Source organism: Labeo rohita, chromosome 1, assembly GCF_022985175.1.
Source record: "Labeo rohita strain BAU-BD-2019 chromosome 1, IGBB_LRoh.1.0, whole genome shotgun sequence".
Classification (NCBI taxonomy): Eukaryota; Metazoa; Chordata; class Actinopteri; order Cypriniformes; family Cyprinidae; genus Labeo; species Labeo rohita.
The window spans coordinates 36885986-36908578 of NC_066869.1; the positions used below are offsets into that span (position 1 = coordinate 36885986).

The 22593-nt window shown below is 35.0% G+C and overlaps 1 protein-coding gene across 3 annotated transcripts in view; it reads right to left on the minus strand.

Moving 5' to 3' along the window:
• The window catches only part of rnf38 (ring finger protein 38), a 40663-nt gene that overhangs the window by 5215 nt on the left and 12855 nt on the right, over positions 1-22593 (minus strand). For all 3 annotated transcript variants that reach the window (XM_051113522.1, XM_051113529.1, XM_051113513.1), the window contains exons 3-5: positions 14230-14291; positions 1379-1572; positions 441-696 (exon numbers count right to left, since the gene is read on the minus strand). In XM_051113522.1, the coding sequence (XP_050969479.1) occupies positions 441-696; positions 1379-1572; positions 14230-14291 (512 nt within the window). The remainder of the gene's footprint in view (positions 1-440; positions 697-1378; positions 1573-14229; positions 14292-22593) is intronic.

Below are 22593 nucleotides of genomic sequence, written 5' to 3' on the forward strand. Positions count from 1 at the left end.
AATAATAATAATAATAATAATAATAATAATTATTATAATAATAAAAATAATAAAGTCAGAATTACAAGAAAATTCAGAATTGCAAGATGAACTCAATTATCTTGTTTTTATTTTATTTACTTTTTTTTTTTTTTTTTTTTTAAGTACTGTGATGGAAAAAGAAGTGAGAAAACTCAAATCTGAGAAAAAAAAAAGAAAAAAAAAAAATGCTACAAAAACATGCTGGATGATATCCAGTATAGTAAGATTTAAAATAATCACATTTCTGCTTTGGTTGATGAAGGGGTACTTGAGCTGTGGGGCTGTGAGGGTACATGACATACAAAAAAAAAAAAGTTATAAGACATCAGAGTCTGTTTAATCTTCTTGGTTGGAAACCTCATTAGGGTACCTTTGGTCCCAGTTATGATCCCACAGAGACCCTGCCCCAACCCTCTAACCTGTTCATGGAGGTCCATCACCATGGCTCCCTGCTGCGGAGGGTGCAATAACCGTGGCGAGAGCGTAGGGGGGTGAAAGGCCCGGGGCTCATCAAGACCGGGTGGAGGGTGGGATGGTGGCTGGCCGTAGGGATGAAGCGAATGTGGGTGAGGAGGGTGGCGATAGTTTTCATCCTGCCCCCCACCCGGGGAACCATGAGGGGGATGGTGCCGCGACAGACGCTCTCGTCGGCCACGCTGACGCCGCACTGGAGGACTGCACAGAGAAAGTCACGTACATTTAAATACATACAAATACACAAACACACTACAGAATGTGTCCAAACTTTGGTCCTACAACCAAAAAAGCACATTTTAAAAGCATTTAAGTATTCAGATCTTAGATATTTACTAAGCAAAATCTCAATTGGTCAATATAACCCTACAAATTAAATTATTATTACAGTGTTTCAGTAGTGACAAATTTGGGGAGAGAATAAATATTCCAAATCGTTCTGAAACAATGTGTTAACTGCACAATTACTATATGTACCTTGAATATTATACAATTTGCATACATACAATTTGGAAAAACACCTTTTTCCAAGAGATTTCCAACTCTGACTTGGGACCAATTCTGTAGAATGGCCAAGATTTGAACTATTACTATTAGTATTTGATTTTACTAAACAGCCATATTAAAAATGCTCACTAGTGGATTAAACAACTAAAGAAGAGACAACAATTATGGATTTACACTACTAAATGAGTCCATTTCTAGCACAATAATTCATACAGTTCACAATACAGTAATCTAATCTGTTAAGCTTCTTAAAACTGCATTATAAAAGCAAAAGCCAAACACACCTGAACTGACAAATGCCTCTGCTGTCATGATTAGCTGTCAGCTCATTCGTTGTGCATTAGTACAAACAGTTAAAACTAACACAACAGCATACCTGCGTCTGTGCCGTGCAGGTGTGTGGCAGCGTTCGGGGTGGTAGTGTGGGTGGGGATAGGGGTGTGGCCTGCGACTGGGCGGAAGCTCCCATGGTCTGATTGGTGGCGAGGGTGTGGAAGGAGGGGCAGAGGTAAACTCCAGTACAGACTGCTGGGAAAGACGCTGTCTCTTCGGACTAGGAGAATCCTCCGTCTGAGGGACAAAACACAGGAAATCACTCAATTACTCATGTGCAATTACAAACCACTTTCTTTTTTTTTCTTTTTTTTTTTTAACTGAATCATTACTTAAACATTGCGATACTACAGCCGTTTGATGTACTTAAAGGAACAGTTCACCCATTGTGTCACAATAAATTTGAATATGTGACCCTAGACCACAAAACCAGTCATAACGGTCAATTTTTTTTAAAAACTGAGATTTATACATGATGCAACTATTTGAAAATCTGGAATCTGAGGGTGCAAAACAAACAAACAAAATAATAATAATAATAATAATAATAATAATAATAATAATAATAATAATGTCAAAATACTGAGAAAAATCACCCTTAAAGTTGTCCAAATGAAGTTCTTAATGCATATTACTGATCAAAAATTAAGTTTTGATATATTTATGGTAAGAAAATTTACAAAATATCTTTATGGAACATGATCTTTACTTAATATCCTAATGATTTTTGGCATAAAAGAAAATTTGATCATTTTGTACAGGTACAGTAAATGTGACCCAGGACCACAAAACCAGTCATAAGGGTAATATTTTTGAAATTGACATATATACATCATGGATAAATAGGCTTTCCATTGATGTTTGGTTTGTTAGGATAGAACAACATTTGGCCAAAATACAACCATCTGAAAATCTGAAATCTGAGAAAATAAAATAATAATAAATAAATCTAAATATTGAGAAAATCACCTTTAAAGTTGTCCAAATGAAGTTCTTGGCAATGCATATTACTAATTGAAAATGAAGTTTTATTATATTTACAGTCAGAAATTTACAGAATATCTTCATGGAACATGATCTTTACTTAATATTCCAATGATTTTTGGCATAAAAGTAAAATCAATCCTTTTGACCCATACAATGGTATTTTTCGACTGTTACTACAAATATACCCGTGCAACTTATGACTGGATTTGTGGTGAAGGGTCATATATGGAAGCAGAAATGAGCTTCGGTGGATTTTCTATGAATTTCAAACTGTTCTTTACATAAAGCTATCAGAAAGACTTGAAATACGAGATGTGGATGAGCTTTTTGAAGCTCAACAGCTTTCATTTGTCTGTAAACAGCTTAAACATTCTGCTAAATATTTCGTTTTGTTTCTCACAGATAAAAGCTGACTCAGTTAAAAATGTATTTCTTTATAAAATCCCCTTTAAACAACAACAACATAATTCAATTTCCAATATTCAAGTCTAACAACCACGTATTGCTCACTGCTGCACTTAAGGACAAAAGAATATTCACCACAAAATGAGTCATTTTCTACTCCAGTAATTTCCCCCTATATGAAAACTGATGTTAATTAAAATTTAACACAATAAGAAAAAATGTTTTGTACATGTGCTAGTTGCTTTTGCCCATTGAGAGCACAAGCAGCTATTGTGCCTGCCGGCATTAGTGGCATTTCCTGTCAATGATATCACTGCCTCTGTTGCCTAAGGCAGTGTGAGGTCACTTCCCGAAAGTTTGAGGAAACCCATAGCTTGTTGCTCAACACACGCACACTTGCTCCGCCGGTGTTACTCAAACACATTCAAGTCCAAGTCAGCAGTCTCATCCGAGACATGGGGAAACATGCAGCACCACATGAGTCAGTATGTGTAACAAAGGCTTGAACATGCAGGAATATCTGAACACATCATATCAGCTTCATCTAGCACTCACCTCTTACTGGAAGTCACTCAGTACACACATACACATGCTTACTCATGACTAAACACACACGCACTAACACTTTATAGCCTGATGAGCTCTGGGTCTACTTAGTTTGGGAGAGTCACAGTTTACGAGGGGTGGTATCAGAAAAGAGACGACTGACTTTCTAAAGCACTTTTGGGTGACTAACAAGTTACTCAGACAAACTTTCAAATGCTAACCCACACACACATATCACTAAGGATTTCAACATGCAAACTAGAGGTGCGTCTTAAAAGAACACGCGTGCGATTTTTGGCGAAAATCACAAAAGGACAGGCAAACAAGTGGACGGAACACACACACAGACTCATTGTGGGTGGTAAAGTGAGCTCACACAAAACAAGGTTAAGCCAAGTGTGGAGATACAGAGAGCAGCCGTTGACACCGTGTGTGTGTGAGAAATCAGTAAGAGGAAACAGCTGGGGAGCAGGCTAGACTTATCTGCATATGGATTTGAGTCAGGTTTATTTAAATGTCTCTTGAAACAGATACACCGTATATTCCCCCTCATCTCATTTTCCGTGAGGTAAAAATGTCACTTCGGTCTGCGTATGTAGTCTTCCAGACACTCCTTTACGTCTCTCCGTGTGAGAGGTGAGACCTTGCAAAGTAACGTCTGAGTCAGCTGCCTGATCCCATTCAAAACAATGACATCAATTGTTTTGTATGCGGTCTACACACTTTCTCTCACATACACACAAAACGAGATTATACACATGTTTGAAAATTAGTTTTTGGCCTTTTGCAACTTTGCTTCCCCTCTCATCCATCACCAGCCCAATTAATAGAGCGAACAGGATCAGAAAAAGGACACAGTAGACAGGAAAAAAAAAAATCGTATAGAGTCAGAATTTTTGAGTAGTAGTGTATATGAAGAGTTCAGATGCAAAACCAGTTAAAAGCCATCTCGGTCATAAAAGAGATAATGATACTGAGTGAATGCTCCTGACACATAGTATACGTCCATCAAACACTTTTACTCCAAACTTGCTAAATTCCAGCCTCAGCCCAATCAGAATTACCAGTACTTACATAGAAACCTATACAAAGTAGCCAGAAAGTAATGCTTATTTTAAAGAAACACGTCAGATGGATTTAGAGGCTTTTGCATCTGAACTTTTCATATACACTCTTACATAAAACTTGATTTAATCAGTGTGATTTATACATGAATTAGATGTTAAATGGGACTTTCTTCATCATTTACTGATAACTTGTTTGGCAACACTTTAGTTTAGGGACCAATTGTTATTATTAACTAGTCGCATAATACTAGCATGTTGGCTGCTTATAAAGCAGATATTAATGCCTTATTTTGCATAATCATATTTGTGACCCTGGACCACAAAACCAGTCATAAGTAGCATGGGTATATTTGTAGCAATAGCCAACAAAACATTATGGGTCAAAATTAGGTATTTTTCTTTAATGGCAAAAATTATTAGGATATTAAGTGAAGATCATGTTCCATAAATACAATTTATAAATTTCCTACAATAAATATATCAAAACTCAGTTTTTGGTTAGTAATATGCATTGCTAAGAACTTCATTTGGACAAATTTAAAGATGATTTTCTCAATATTTTGATTTTTTTGCACCCTCAGATTCCATGTTTTCAAATAGTTGTATCTCAGCCAAATACTGTCCTATCCTAACAAACATGAATGGAAAGCTTAATATAATATTCAAAGTAATATAAATGTATAAATCTCAATTAAAAAAAAAAAAAAGGAAAAAAAGAAAAAAAATGACCCTTATGACTGGTTTTGTGGTCCAGGGTCACATTTTAGAGCTCTTAATCTTACCCTTTACTTATCAATTGTTGAAGCTATTTAGGTGTGCTGACCCAAAAATCTTTTAAAAACCTAAGACAAGTTTAAACCAGTAACCAGGCATCACAGCTGGCAAAGGAGCACGTCTGACTTTGATTTATGTAAATATAAATATATATTTATTTTTTTAACGTGCCAAAATTTTGAACAAGAATTTCGGATTACATGTGCAAAGACCATAACCAATAATATGCAGCAAATTAGGAGTTTCGTAAGATAAAATCATTGTTAATAGTCAGTTCATAGTGAGATTTGGGCTTTAAAAATTGTGTGTTACCACCAAAGAAAGCCCCATTTGGTGTTTTAAGGGTGTTAATGATGTTTAAAATCAAAAGTTTTGCTTTGTTTGACCCAATTATTTTAAATTATGAACTGAAAATAAGTATTAAATAGTGCATATACTAAATGTATGCATTCATAACACATTCGTGCTACAAATAAAATATTTAAAATTGGCATCAAAAATCTTAACTAGATTCTAGCGTTACAACATTACGACAGTCAAATGACGCAAGATAACCGTCTCACTGTTCTGAATTCTTCATGGGAAATTCATTTTATGTATGGATACTGTGTTTTTACAAGAGCTGGGCCTTGGAAAGTTGAAGATGTCATTTTCAGCACAGCTATAGAAGTTTTAACAGCCTTGTTCTAAAATTGGATATTAAAACTAGAAGCACGTTGAAATGCCTTTCCTGTTCTGATGGCCATATGGTCACACTGTCGGCCTGTATGACAACTTTATAATGAACATTCTGGTTCTTTCCACTGTGGGCTGACTACACTTGAAATGACTCCATAAGAAACAGTTGCAACACAATTACACAGCTGGCCATTGCTTTTATGAAAGTGAAATTCTTGGAGTCTGGGATTTTTGGACATGTAAAATGGTTCTTTGGACAAAAAAAAAAAAAAAAAAGAGAGAAAAGGACAAAATTGTACCATGTTACGCATGTAAATGTATATTAACTGTATATGTACTGTATATACAGTCCATTCTACATGTATACAATTGGTCCAAACTGCTGTCTCACAACCAAAAACCATGATAAGCATCTTTGAGCTAGCTTTAAAAGAAGCTAGCATCTAAAATTGTCACTACCAAAACAGTCAGTGGCATTTCAACCGAAACATGTTATCACTGTTTCAGTAGTGACAAAAGGGAACACACAGTCCTTTATTTGGGGGGGAAATAAACAATTTTAGTACAGTTAAGCAAAAGTTTAGTACTTTAGTACGTTTTAGCATGTGGGTTAAAATTCTGTTGTGTTAAAATATTACTGTTACTTCTGAAAATGTGCAGTCACAACAGAAACATGGGAAGTATACTGAATTATCAAATAAGACGTTATAATAGTGTTTGGTTCGATATATATTCAAAATAATGGATCCTTAAGTTTGAACTCAGTATGATCAACTTTTTGCCTTTGACAAAGAAAAATTTGATTCAAAATGCAACAAATCTCAAATCACACTTGAAATATTATTAAAATTGTAACTGTTATTGATTTACCTCTGAAAACTTTGTAATAAAATAGAAAAGATATATATTTACAAGGAAGATGTAAGCAAAATATTAATAGGTCAATATAACCCATCTTTTTAAATTATATATTACTGTGATTCTAAACCAGTTCTGTAGAATGGCCCATATATGTAAAAGCTGCACTGTTAACATACACTATGCTCACATATTTGAGTTCATACAAAGGAAAGAAACCATAGAGTGACCCCATACTAGTCTTTCTTCAGTCCTTCGTTTCTTCAGAGCCATGAGAGGAGAGGAAGGTGAAGGGAAGGATGAGAATCTGGGGCTGAAGGGGGGAGTGGATGGATGGATGGGAAGCAGAGATGGGGGGAGGACAGGAGTGATGCCCCAAGGGGCGGCAGGGTGGGGCTCAGAGGGGGGAAAGTGCAGAATTGAAAATGATGAACTATGAACAGTGCCTGGAACACAGCCTCAGGACATTTATCCACAACCATCCGAAACCGGCAGCCGTCCACATGCACACACACACACACACACACACACACACACACACACACACACACACACACACACACACACACACACACACACAGACACAGACACACAGACACACAGACACACAGACAGACATTATCCCAAAAGGATCCAAACCAGTCATAAAAATGTTACTGTTGTTATAACACAAAGACCAAGGAACAATTTAATCAGAGATACGAAAAACACTTATACATTTTACACTGCTGTTATTAAGTTATCTACAGTTGTACCATTTAATTTTACTTATAATATAATTATTATTTTTGAAACTATTATAGCCATTTATAATTACTATAATCCAATGTTTAGCATCATTAAGATACTATTATAGTTTTATTAACATTTCAATTATCTGGTTTTTGTAATTTTGTTGTTAGTTTGTGTTTATATACACGTGTTGTTATATATGTAGACGGGTTTATGCAGCATTTAGCAATTTTACTTCAGTTTTAGCACATCATTTTAACACATCAATTTAAACTAAATGAAAATGAGAAATGCTGGCTTGACAAATTGCTGAAATAAGTTTTCTTTCCCTAAACAAGTTTGCTGAATGTCCCTAATGGCAGGTTGTCGTCAAATTTGTCTTCAACCTACAGCTAAGTAAATGCACCCACACACATACGCAAATTACAAGGCGTTCACACATAAAGGACAAACAAAACGTACAAAATGCACGTACAGGCACAGGATCACACGAGACTTCGGGACAAAGCCAAACAGCAGCAGAGATGCATGACTCAAATACAGACACACACACACATCTGTTCAAACCCGGTCAGACAGGTCCATTAGTATGAAACATTAATGGGGCCGTACATCCGTGTTTGGGGGAGACGAGTGGGTGAGGGGTACAGAGAACAAAATCTGAACATTCATGCATGCATTTGAAATTGTAAGGAGAAGATTAGAGAAAAACTTTTAACATACTCGGTGGTTTCATGTTTTGAATGCATTTATCGTAGCGGAGCCACACGAGTATGTGAGAGCTTAAAAACTACAGCTCCAGGACCCGCCATCACATGCTCAACAAATACCAAGCTCGCTCTGCCTGGGGGGGCCACACTATCTACAGGGAATAACCACTGCTATTGTGAGGCAGCTTGGCAAAGTGCTGAACACCCAGCTACTATATATCCATGCGATCTGAGAGCAGTCAGCACTGCTGTGGATAACTAAGGCTGGGAATCATGAGGGATTTACAGATTCTGGTTCTGATACCAATTCATCTTAACATTTGTGTTTAAGGAGCATTTTTGTGAACTTAATGGCTGGTTAACTCAACTAAGCCACTAGAAAACCAACACATATAACTATCTTATATCATAAAGTATGGCATGGTTATACTATCAAAGTCTTGCAATAAAGTGACTGGCACAACGAATGTTCAGTTTCAAATTGGTGAAGGTTTGCCTCGGGAATATTAATTAGGATCCATGACAGGATACTTTAAGGCGACCAAGAAGCATGACCTAAATAATATTCCTTGGCTAAACCTTCATAGTAAGAGTTGTGCATTTGCATCCAGGATTTCACAGAAATCTTCTGGAGGATGGCATCTAAGTGATAAAGCGGAAATTTCTGTTATACACGGACTACAACCAGCCATCAGGATGAATACAGCTAGATAAGATTTTTCTGTTGTAGAGCACAGGGAACTCCCTCTCTTTTGGATTACAAAATTAAATATGGTGTCAATTCAGTGTCACAATTTGTGAAGCTGCTATGGAGCAAGTAAGCCACCATTAGTGCACGTGAAAGAAAAAAAAAAATGGTTGTTTTATAGTTCTCTCTGTAGTGGTTATACACAAAATATTTCAAAAAGCAACTCACCAGTTGGTATTTCTACTTGGTCTTAAGGTACTCTTGTGGCCCTAGTACTTTTGCCCAAAGTGACAGATTACTTCGATATCTGGGGTTAAGTGCCTTGCAGAAGGGCACAATGGTAGCTGTTCAAGGATCAATTATGTGGGATTTAACCTTTTACCAGCTCAGATCTTTAACCACTATGCTGCCCCGAGTACAACATTTTTAGTGCTACAACGCAAATACAACTACTAAAAAATGCTTTCATACATATACTTGTAATGGTACACATACCTGAACCAGCATCTCTACAATTCATTTTTGACTTAAAAACTCCCAGTGTCCAATAAAAGTCCAAGAATTGTCTGACAAAATGTTCTGCAAATATAGATAACAATTGACCCTTTGCAAGGAGTTTGACTGGCAGGCGATCTGATCAATCATAACGACAAATCTGCCCGACAAATAAACTAGACAGGAGAATAGATTAATGTTGGTGGGCTTGAACTTGAAAATGGTGTGTACTGATGTCCTTCCACGGTTAAAACAAGACACCTTCTGATGTTCATTCATGTTTATTTCATACTATAACTAGTAGAAGAGATGATCTGTTCATGTGCCATTCTTGAACTGAGGCGCTACAGCGATTTTCCACAACATTAAAGAGCAACAAAACTGTATTTGTTTAAATTTCTTACAAAACTACAAAATCTGAAAGCTGAGAGATTGTTTCATAGCTAAAGTAACCTGCTCTGTCTTGTCTGTTGGCACAATGTCAGTGTCCATTTTGAACATTATGTGTGGCATGAGACGCCATGCATAACACAATATTGGCCTTTATATGTGTTCAGATCAGGACTCTTATTGAACGTGTGAAGTTTGGGGCAGATTAGACATTGTATGGCTGAGTTATACCAACTTAGATTAGACTGACCACTGGCTAACTGACTGGAACTTTTTTGTAGGTATTGGTGTGTTACATGTGTCTACTGAATTTCATACATGCATGTAAAACATAGCTCGAGGGGCACTTCGTTGAAATTTTATAGGTGGCGCTACTGAGCCATTTTGCCACACCCAGTTCTGAAACCCATATCAGATGTTAATTTTAACCACTTTTGTTGTGTGTGCAAAGTTTCACGAGTTTGAGCATGTTTTTCATTTTGGAGAAGAAACAACTGAGCAATTCCAACAGAGTCCAATTCCAAATTGGGAATCTGACTTTTTTTTTTATTTTTTTATTTTTTATTAATACACTTGGTTCTGTAACATGCACCCTGACTGGTTTGCGATTAAATTCCGCAAATCTAAATATAATTAAATATTGAGAAAATTTCCTTTAAAGTTATCCAAATGAAGTTCGTAGCAATGCATATTACTATACATGATCTTTACTTAATATCCTAATAATTTTTGGCATAAAAGAATAATCAATAATTTTGACCCATACAATGTATTTTTGGCTATTGCTACAAATATACCCGTGCTACTTAAAATTGGTTTTGTGGTCCAGGGTCACATTTATTATTATTATTACTACTATTATTATTACTATTACTACTATTATGACCATTATTCTTTTTGGCTATTGCTACAAATATACCCATGCTACTTAAGATTGGTTTTGTGGTCCAGGGTCACATTTATTATGTATTATTATGTATTTATTATTATTTAATTATTTATGTATTTATTATTATTATTTAATTATTTATGTATTTATTATTATTATTTAATTATTTATGTATTTATTATTATTATTTATGTATTTATTATTTATTATTATTATTTATGTATTTATTATTTATTATTATTATTTATGTATTTATTATTTATGTATTTATTATTTATTGTTGTTGTTGTTGTTGTTGTTGTTGTTGTTGTTGTTGTTGTTAATAATAGTAAGCTTCCTTTAGCTGGCTGTTGGGTGAGTAGGCAACCATTGTGACCCATCCCTACCCAATAACAACATTAGCATCATATTATTGCAATCATAGACTTTCACATGTTCTTAAATAATCAATGCATCTGGAGGGGGAATATTAAAATATCGAACTGCACCAACATCACGAGATGCCGCATTTTCCAACCTTCCGAAACAACAATCAGCAGGAGATTCCACATCCTCACACGCCAAAGCGCTGCTTTGATGTGAGAATCCACAATGTGCTTCTGTTTCAGTGTAATACTTTAATATTTAATAGGCTGAGTCTATAGAGTCCTTGCGCTGGGTGACTGCTCTTCAAACGCTGGGACTTTATGAAAGTGCTCCGAATAAGCGGGTCCCCCTCATCTCCTCCTCCGTCTCATTATTTTCCAGCCTTTCATTTCTCCTCCCTCTTTTCCTCCCTCTGACAGGCAAACCCATTTGAGGCCGCCTCTACATTCTAGACCATGGAGAGCTTGTTTCTGCCTGTGCGGAGGCCTAGGAATGGACACACACACTCTCACACACGTCTCAGTTTCAGCACTCTATATTCAGGACCTCCCAAGAGCCAACACGTCCCGTTCTGCTGTTCATATAGACGGCCAGCAGCGAGCACATAGCTTTCAAAACGCACACCACACACCCCAAATATGCTTTGTTTAGTTCTGAACAGTCAGCACACACAGGATGAGACGCAGTTACCCACGGGCCCAAACACTCTTCTGTTCTGTCTGTGTGTGTGATGTGTGTATCTCTCTCTCACACACACATTTGTCAAAAACAGGAAATGGTAAGAGTTGTTGGCCTGGTTTCTTTTCTGCCACTAAGAGCAGCAAAAGCATTTCATGGCTCAAAATCCTCTCAGAAACACAGCCCAAATTCCCTTAGTCTCATTCGGCCATAACTCAGTCTCCTGCTCGCACCAACACAGCCCCACCGGTCTTTTTCCACTCCCTTCATTTCGACAGCCATCCATTTCTCTGCCACTGTTCCCCTCTCTCCGTGTCCCACAGCTGGAGGTGAAATCATTAGTGCCCCCGCTCCCCCTTTCCATGCTTTCCTCTTCCTCTCTCTCTCCCACATCATCCCTTCTTCCTCTCCCGCCGCCCGCTTGCATTCCTCCCCTTCCCCCTTGCCCTCCCTCACAGGGACAGGTCCGCCCCCAGAGGCCGTTCTAACCAATCAGAGAGCTGCAGTCAGCTTGCCTTCCTCCTCCTCCCTTTGCCTGTAAACACAGCAGAGTAAAACTGGGCAGGAACTGCCTTTTGTTTTTTTGTCTTCCCTCCCTCTCACTTTTAATTTTAAAAAGCCAGCAATGACTGAACATCACACTTCTCAATGCAAATGTGTATGCTGGTTAAAATAAAAATGTATGAAATATATTAAAATATATGGTTTGAATTTTTTAAAGTGGTTTTGTGACACTAAAACAATACTATTTCTTTTTATTAAGTACAGTTTATAAAATTATTGTTCATTGTTAAAGGGATAGTTCACCTAAAAATGAAAATTCTGTCATTAATTATTCACCCTCATGTCGTTCCAAACCCGTAAGACCTTTGTTCATCTTCTGAACACAAATTAAGATATTTTAGATGAATTCAGAGAGCTTTCTGACCCTGCATAGAGAGCAATGCCAACTACCACGTTCAAGGCCCAGAAAGATAGTAAGGACATTGATAAAATAGTCCATGTGACATCAGTGGTTCAATCTTTATTTTATAAAGTTACGATAATACTTTTTGTGCACAAAGAAAACAAAAATAACCTTATTCAACAATTTCTTCTTTTGTGTGTCAGTCTTCACGACTGTACCACGATATATTTGGAACAACCTGAGGTTTGGAATGACATGAGGGTGCGTAATTAATGACAGAATTTTAATTTTTGGGTGAACTATCCCTTTAATTTATGTGGTTCATAATGCGTCATAACTAACTAAAAGTTTGTAGCTGGTAAGATTGTGTTTTTGAAAGAAGTTAATGCTCACAAGTCTGCATTTATTTGATTAAAAAAAGCAGAGTAAAAATAATATTGTGAAACATGAAAATATAATATAATATAGTATTATATAATAATATATTATAATATAATATATACATATATAGCGTTTATATATTATAGAAATAAATAAATAAAATGCATTTCATTCCTGCAATGGCAAAGCTGAATTTCCAGCAACCATTATTCCAGTCTTGAGAGTCACACGATCCTTCAGAAATTATTGCAATATGCCAGTTTGGTTTTCTTAAGATTCTTACATGAATAAAGTTTTTATAATTTAATGCGTACATATTGAATAGCAATAGTTTAAGAAAAAAAGTTTCTGTTTTAGACGGTTGTGTATATGCAGAAATTAATGCAATCCAATAACTAATAAATAATAAAGTACCAATTCTGATAAAAGGCTGACTTAGTGCTCAAGAATGATTTCTTATTATTAATATTTAAAACAGCTATACTGATATTTTTTTTTTTCTTTTTCTTTTTTGTTTTTTTGGAAACAGTTATTTTTTCAGGATTATTTCATGAATAAAGTTTTTATAATTTAATGCATTCATACTGAATAATATCAACAGTTAAAGCAAAGCAAAAAAAAAAATATTGCTCTTTTCAACGGCTGTGTATTTATAGAAATGAATGCAATCCAATAACTGGCCTTAAATTTATAAAGCAATTCTAACCAAACATTTTTCATTTTTAATAAAGTACCAATTTTGATAAAATGCCAATTTGGTGCTCAGAAAAGATAGCATATTAATGTTTTAAAAAAGTTATACTGCTAAACATTTTTTATGGAAACAATTTTTATTCATGCTGAATAACAGCAATAGTTTAAGAAATTTTTTTTACTCCTTTCAATTGATAAGCAATTATATCCAAACTTTTTTTGTTTTTGATAAAGTACTACTGGCAAAACTGAGCACAACACAACACAGTAAGCTAATAGCAGTATGTGTCTGAATTGCTAAAATGAACAGACTCATACAAGCGCCTAGTTCGAGAAACAGACTACACTGGCTGTGTACAACCTTAATCTGTCACTGCACAATAGCTGGGGCAAGAGAAAGTATTGTACCAAAAACAAAACTAGCTTTAAAATATGATTTACCAGATAAACCTCACAAACCCCTATACTAACAAACACAAAAACTGGATTCTGTTTTTAAATGGAGACTAGATTTTAAATTTTCAATCCATTTGTAGTCCAGAGCCTTGAGAAGCACTGCTAAATCCTCTGCACAAATCAATATTAGGAATAAAGAATTTGGCTGTTTGTTAGTCTACATTAGTAACCGGCTATAAGAAGCAATCTCTTACCTTGTCAGTGGTGTCTGCACACGCATGCTCTGAATGATAGTGGTATACTCCTCCCATTGCACCTAGAGACAGCACAAAAACAGTTAACTCAACAGCCAAGCATAGTGAAGCCTCTAAAATACTACAAACATGTGATACAGCATAATTATTTACAGCTTGTATGCCATGTTTGGCAGTCAACAGCTTCAACAGGTCCAAAAACAGACTCTTGATCCTGCAGCTTTACAGGATATCGGCAGCATGTTGAGACATCTGGGCACTACTTTAATCTTGCCTGGTGTGTTATTACATTAATGTAATCACAATCACTATCATATTATGATTTCTACAAAACGTAATTCCGCAGTGCAAGCTCTTGTAATACTGTATTGGAATGACGGTTTCTAAAGGATAAACCGTATTTACTTTAACGCCAATCTTATAATCAACGATAAAGGTGTTCTAGATGTCTCCAAAGTAAATGTTTGTCCACTGGTGATGACAACATCATGTTGTTGTTGTGATGGAAAGATACGCAAGAGAGAACGATGATAAATACATTAATCCTAGATTATAGTGCGACGCTTTCATAATAACACATCCAAAGCCTTTTGTTTTCTTTGTGTCTTCGTTTCTGTATTTTATTTTTTTGCCCGTCTGTGTTTGTTTGCGTGTTTCCAGTGTCTCTGTGAACGTTTCATCAGACAAGCGCAGGATTACCCTTGAACACTCCCAAAAAAACTCTCCAAGGACAAGGACGCTTGTGTGTACGAGCGTGGAGTGTGTGAAGTGCCCACAAAAAAGCTTTTTATTTGAACTCGCACGTCTATTTTTCTGTCACCATAAGTTCTTTTTAGTCTCTTTTCTCTCAATGACAGAGCAAGTGAGTGAAGCAAGGAGTGACTGACGACTCTGAGATAACAGGGAGAGCAGGAGCAACAGAGAAATGAACCTGAGTATGAGGAGGATATTGACAGCGCACAAGCGAACACAAACCATATCATGCACAACCAGCTACTGAATAATCCGAAGTGAGATTGACTAGTTTATCATCAAGTAAACTCTTGATAAACTAGTCGATTACACTTTGAAATTAATCCATTGTTGGACATTGAGCTTTGTTTTTTAAGCAGTAGTGCTTTAAAGGGGTCACGACATGAGAAATTAAATTTGCCTCGTTCTGTTGGCATTTAAGAGGTCCTTTTACCATTAAAACATCCAGCAAGTTTTCATAGCTTAAGTCGTCCTCAACATCATAAACAAAGGACCTGGAGATTGACCTTCCTGCAGAGTTCAGCTCCAACCCTGACCAAACACACCTGATCCAGCTAATTAGGATCTAAAGGAGCACTTGATAATTACAGACAGGTGTGTTTGATTAGGGTTGGAACTAAACTCTGCAGGAGGGTCGATATCCAGGAACAGGGTTGGGCACCCCTGATTTATGTAATCAAGCGCCAAAAACATCTTATTTGGATTTGAGGTGCAAGGTGATGTGACCCAAGCACAAATATTTGCATAAAACACTGCCTCCAAAGCAAGGCATCGACAAATAGTCATCTTCTCACCACAGGCCCTGCCCACTAGCACTCAGTCGCTTTACAGCTAGTCTCACTACCAAGACCTTCAGACTGACGGCAGAAGGTCTGGGAACATTTGAATGATCCTGGCCTGCCCAAGAGGCCATATGACTGACTGGTAAAGCAACCAATCACATTTTGTTTTGTGCCGTGTCATGTTTAGGAACATAGAAACATCGCCACAATACCAGACCGGTGTATAAAACTCAGATACATTTTAAAGATTCTATGCTGTGAACTTTACATTTTTCACATACTTTTGAAATTCCAGCATTTAGTTGATTCTGATAAGCGCTTGTCATCATAGTTGTAAACACGACGGCTTTCTTCTTTCTCAAGAGAGGTTTGGCGCCACAGCATTTTTATTTCCAGGCAGAACGTTAAAGAATGCGAGTCACGCGTCTTCCGGGTATTCCTGTATAATCTAACCAATCCAGCGTAAGGAACAAGTGGATAGTTTATTTTTAATGGAATCCTAGATCATGTCTGAGGATTGTTTGGAGAATTTTGTTGTGTAAACGAGACACAGTGTCATGGAAAGTTCACAAAGAAACATTTGTTAAAAGATGAAGCAGGGCTAGAGCTGACTGCAGCTGCATCTCAAACTGTAAGTAAATGGTTTCATAACGCTTTGTCTGGAAATGACCTTTTTTTTGCCAACAAAATCATATGCAAAAGTGAGGGGGCATTGATACGGTTTCCTATGCAATGATCCTAGCCAATCATAACAGTGGCCAATTACTGAGAAGCCTTAAAGGTGGTCATCGGATGCCCATTTTCCACAGGTTGATATGATTCTTTAGGGTCTTAATGAAAAGTCTATCATATACTTTGGTTAAAAATTCTCAATGATTGTGTAAAACAACACCCTTTTTACCTTGCCAAAAAACAGGTCTGCAAAACTCATCCTGTTCTGGTCAAGGCTGCTTTAAAATGTTAATGAGCTCTGCTTGCCCCACCCCTCTCTTCTCTCTGTGGAGTGATGAGCCTGTTTACTTTAGCCGCGTTTAGCCCCTGAACTTGCCAACTAGCATGTTATTAAAAACCCCTTATACTCACTTCTGCTGTAGGTGAAGCTGGATCATGAATGATTTGCCCGAACATAGACACATTTATGTAGATCGGGAGACACATTCCCTACACAAACAAAATTAATCCACTGTATCTTCGACAACTTAGATGTCGGGAGTAAATGACAACCACTATGTTTATTACATCCAGCAACGCAACACCTCAATCGCTCAATCGAAGATATTGTTGTCTAACTTATATCCCTGCTCTGGCAGCGAAACAATGGAGGTCGGACTGTTACAGCTGATCTGAGGTAAGACGCTCATGTCAATCAACTTTCGTGGGAGCAGCCTCTGTGGGCCTTTCTGTGGGTGTGACGCCACACCAGCAGGCATGACCCCTTTAAAAGAACCCACCTCTTAAAAACAGGACGTTTTAGACAGATGGTCAGAATGAGGGTTGAAAATGATCATATTTCCACACATTTGTTTTTAACATTATAAATAAACCTCAAGGAAAAAACAAAAAACGTCATGACCTCTTTAAAGGGAATGAAAGTGTGCCGATAGCATCATTTAAATAACATCTTTCCCAATGTTATGTTACAGAATACTGAAAAAAATTAAATACAGAAAAATTTTGTAGTATCACTCATAAACCAGGTTGAAAGTAACATACACTAAGAAGGGGTGTTCTGAAAACATGTATAAAAAAAAAAAAAAAAAAAAAAGATTTATTTTGAATGTGATTGCCATAATTAAATTTTGTTTGTACAAAAAAAGCACCGTGAAGCAAAGTCAGACTCGTATTTAGCCTCAGTGTGTACGTGGTCTGTGTGTGGCCGACTGTTACTAATTAAACCATCTTCAATCTACCAGACAGACGAGTCTCATCAACTAGAGATGTCCTTGCAATAAAGGTAAATTTTCACGCTGACAGAATCATGTTTCGAGTGACAGAAACATGATAAAATATCTGACAGACTAACAAATTTCTTGCGGAGTGATGATGATTTCAGTTCAATATTTAAAACCCTCTGTAGTCATGCCAGCTGTTGCCATGGGCAACTAAATATCTGAAAAAGAGCATGAAAATGCATTTTATTTCAATTCAAAGAATTAAAATGTGCGCCATTTTTAGAGTTTCTCAAGAGGGTCTCAAGCATTGAGGTCAGCATGAAACACCCCTCAAAAACCCATTTTACTTGTGAAGTGGACTTGAATATTTTAGGACTCAATGTATCCATTGGGAATTACTTGCACTGTGAAAAGTGGACATTAAATTGCACTGTTAACTATTGGGAAGATTTCAGAAACACTGAATTGCTTACTACAATAGCCTAAAGCAATAGCTAAATAATTTTTTAATAATAATAACAATTTGCCCAGTTATTTTCCAAAATGAGTGTTTATAAATTTGAATTACAATTCATATTTAAAGGGATACTTCACACAAAAATTAAAATTCTCTAAGTAATTACTTACCCTCATCGGATTTCATCAAAAATATCTTAATTTGTGTTCCGAAGATAAACAAAAGTCTTACAGGTTTGAAACGACTTGAGGGTGAGTAATTAATGACAGAATTTTCATTTTGGGGTGAATTACCCTTTTAAATTTTCAGTTTGGTAAATAAACATTTATTGACTTCTTATACAAAATAAAATAAAATCATATTATATTATTTTATTAATTTAATTATATAGCATTCTTTTGGGTTGGCTAGTGAAATTGTTTAGCCCTGATATGACAGTTTTCTATTATAAAACTGGACCGATAAGGACGTTGTCAGTCAGAAACATTCATAACCTTCCTGCTGAAGTCTGACTGTGTGTTTGTGTATAACGTGTCCCGTGGTTGTTCTGTTCTACTGTTGCACCATCATGACGCATTTTCAGTCCACAGTTACAGAACAAACTCATTGATGACATGCTGTGAAAGATACAAGGCATACATGATGTAAGAGACATAAAATGAGCAATATACACACTTTTTGCAATGATAACGGAGGGGAAGGCAAGAAGAGGAAGGAGGAAGAGAGGAAGAGAAAGAGGCCCACAGAGGGAAAGAGAATAAACCTTGAAAATCACCGCAAGCACGACACACTCAGCAGAAGACAGAGGGACGCTGGCTGGGACAGAGACAGTCGTTTATTCCTTTTTAACATTCATTTTTTAGGGCACCTTTAAAATCAATTTAACAATGAGAGCACACCTCATACACCAGCACGACTAATACGGAGTTAAGCAGCACTGCACCAATTAAAAAAAATATATATATTTCAAAGGTCTCTATCTAGGGCTGGACAATTAATCGAAGTATTCAAAACCGAAATCAGAACCGCTAACCGATAAAATTTTCCCATATTGATCATTTCATTTTTTTAATATCATTAATACTTTCCCATTACTTTCCACATCTGTATATCGCCGACTACACATACTACTGCATACATGATGTGTATGACCGTTGTGCTCACGTCTTTTGCAGAATCTTGCACAAGAGTAGCGCGTTTAAAACGCAGTTTTCAAGTGAACAGTAAGATTTTTAATGTTTTTTTTAAAAGTCTCTTCTGCTCACCAAGCCTGAATTTGAGTACAGAAACTGTACAATTTTGAAATGCTTTCACTATTTAAAATAATTGTTTTTTTATTTTAATAAATTTTAAAGTGTAATTTATTCCTGTGTTTTCAAAGCTGAATTTTTATTATCATTACTCCAGTCACATGGTCCTTGAGAAATCATTCTAATATTCTGATTTGCTGTTCAAATACTATTTATTATTATTGTTGTTGTTGTTATTATTGCTATTGTGTTAAAAACAGCTGAGTAGAATTTTTTCAGGTTTCTTTGATGAACAGAAAGTTCAGAAGAACAGCATTTATCTGAAATAGAAATCTTTTGTAACATTATAAATGTCTTTATCATCACTTTTGATCAATTTAAAGCATCATTGCTAAATAAAAGTATTCATTTCTATAATTTCTTTCCAAATAAATAAATAAATAAATAAAATATAAATGCTACTAACACCAAGCTTTTGAATGGTATAGTGTATAATGTTACAAAAGCTTTTCTTTCTTTTTAAAGAATTTTGGGAAAAAAAAAAAAAAAAAAAAAAAAAAAAAAAAAAAAGTACTTAACTTTTTATAAAGTACATGTTTCTAATTGATCAAACTGTATTTTAATATAATATTTTTAAAATATGAATACACTACTGCTCAAAACTTTGGTAAGATTGGGTCTGTCTTATGATTACCAAGGCTCATTTTTTTTTTAAACATAATAAAACAGTATAACTGTAAAATAATAATATAACTTAAAATAGCTTTTATATTGTAATATATTTTAACATTTATTCCTGTGATGGCTAAGCTGAATTTTCAGCATCATTACTCCAGTTTTCAGTGTCTGATGATTCTTAAGAAATAATTCTAATATGGCGATTTGCTGTTCAAGAAACATTTCTTAATTTAAAAAAAAAAAAAAAAAAAAAAAAAAAGTCGGCACTAATAGCCTCGCAGTTAGTGCAACGACATACATTCGAATCCCAGCTTGTGGTCCTTTGCCGATCCCACTACCCTCTCTCTTCACCCAATACTTTCCTGTCTGATCTACACTGCCCTGTCCAAATAAAGGCATAAAAAAGCCCCAAAATACATCTTAAAAAATATATATAATAAAATAGAAAAAAAAAAAAAAAAAAAAATATATATATATATATATATATATATATATATATATATATATATATATATATATATATATATATATATATATATTATATATATATCACTAACCCAAACTTTTAAACAGCAATGTTAATTATATTAACTAAAGTAGTTCACATTTTTTGTAACCCCCGCCAAAAAAAAAAAAAAAAAAAAACACAACAACACCACACACACACTCAACACTACACATTGTAATTTCTGACTGCACATTTTCCACTTAAGCTGTTAAAGCCATGACAAACATTTTGTTCAGTTTGATGATTTATACACATTTCAGATTGAATCATGCATGCGACTCATAAGCAAAAGGTCAGATGATTAGGTTTGCAGTTCAACTTAATCAGCAGATGGCCATGGTTTACTTATATGGCAAAACAATTTTTGCTTGAATGGTGCTCAGAGAGCATTCATTTCGGAGCTCATTTCTCCACAAACCATCGAGAAGAAGGAAGAGGAGACCCTGGTGTCATTGTGGGGGAAGGGGCAGACGAGAGGTGTCCTGACTGATGTTATGGGAAGGAAAGAGATCCAGGGAAAATGGAAAGAGAGAGAGGGAGAGAGAGGCAGGGGACTGAGGCTTCCCCTCTCAGCTACTATTGATTTTCCTCTGAGCTTCAGAGTGCATCAGCTTTATCTGTCCATTCCTGCTCCATCCTTCCCTCCTGCCTGAGCCCATCTATCCATCGTTAGCTTCTACTGTCACACGATTCCAGGGTCCTCTCTTGCTCTCCCCCTACACACTACAAAAACAGGCACAGCCTTCTCCACATTATGAGGACAGAAAAAAACAACTCTGCCAACTCAAATTGAGTACTGACATTACCCTCCAGAAAACATTGACATTCATGCTCACACACAAGTTCCTCAGCTGAAGCACTTTGTATTACTAATTCAAAAAGGAGGACGAACAGAGCAAGGAAAATAACAGCAAGAGAATAAAAGGGTGACAGCATTAATTTTGCCTTTTTACTTTTCATTTCAGCCGACAACGGTTTATAAATTGGGAAAATTGTTACACTGCACTGATAAAAAAAATATTAATAGTTTTAAAAAATAATTTAATTTATTAAATATTTTTAGTTTAGTCATTGTAATTTCAGTTGTATTGTATTTTATTATTGTTACTATTCATATTATTGTTATTATTGTTATTATTATTGTTACTAGTAGTAGTAGTAATAAAAATAAATAAAAATCTTAAAACTCAGCAGCAAAAATAATATTACCATTATAATAATAATAATAATAATAATAATAATAATAATAATTATTATTATTATTATTAATAATAATAATAATATTATTAGAAAAGGGACAAATGCAAGCTACATGCCTATCTAAAAGAAAACAGCAGCAAAAATGTAAAATAATATAATAATAATAATAATAATAATAATAATAATAATAATAATAATATTAATATTATTATTATTATTATTATTATTATTATTATTATTATTATTATTATTATTATTATTATCATCATCATTATAGTAGTAGTAGTAGTAATTATTTATTTATTTGTTTATTTTATTTATCTGTCCCTTTCATTAAATAAATAAATAAATTAAAAATAATTTTATTTGATGAAAGGGACAGATAAAAAAAATAAATAAATATTATTATTATTATTATTATTATTATTACTATTACAATAATATTATTATTATTTATTTTTATTACTACTACTACTACTACTACTACTACTACTACTAATATTACTATTATTATTATTACTATTATTACTATTACTATTATTACTATTATTACTATTATTACTATTATTATTATTATTACTATTATTATTATTATTACTACTATTACTACTATTACTACTATTACTACTACTACTACTACTACTATTATTATGAAAGGACAGATGGAGACCTAGACATCTATCTTAAAACCAAGCAGCAAAAATGTATTATTACTACTTATTTTTACTATTACTATTACTACTATTACTACTACTATTTTTTTTTTTTATTTATTTATTTATTTATTTTTTTTTTTTATTAGGACAGATGGAGAGCTGCAAAAAAAAGAAAAAGGAAGGAAGGT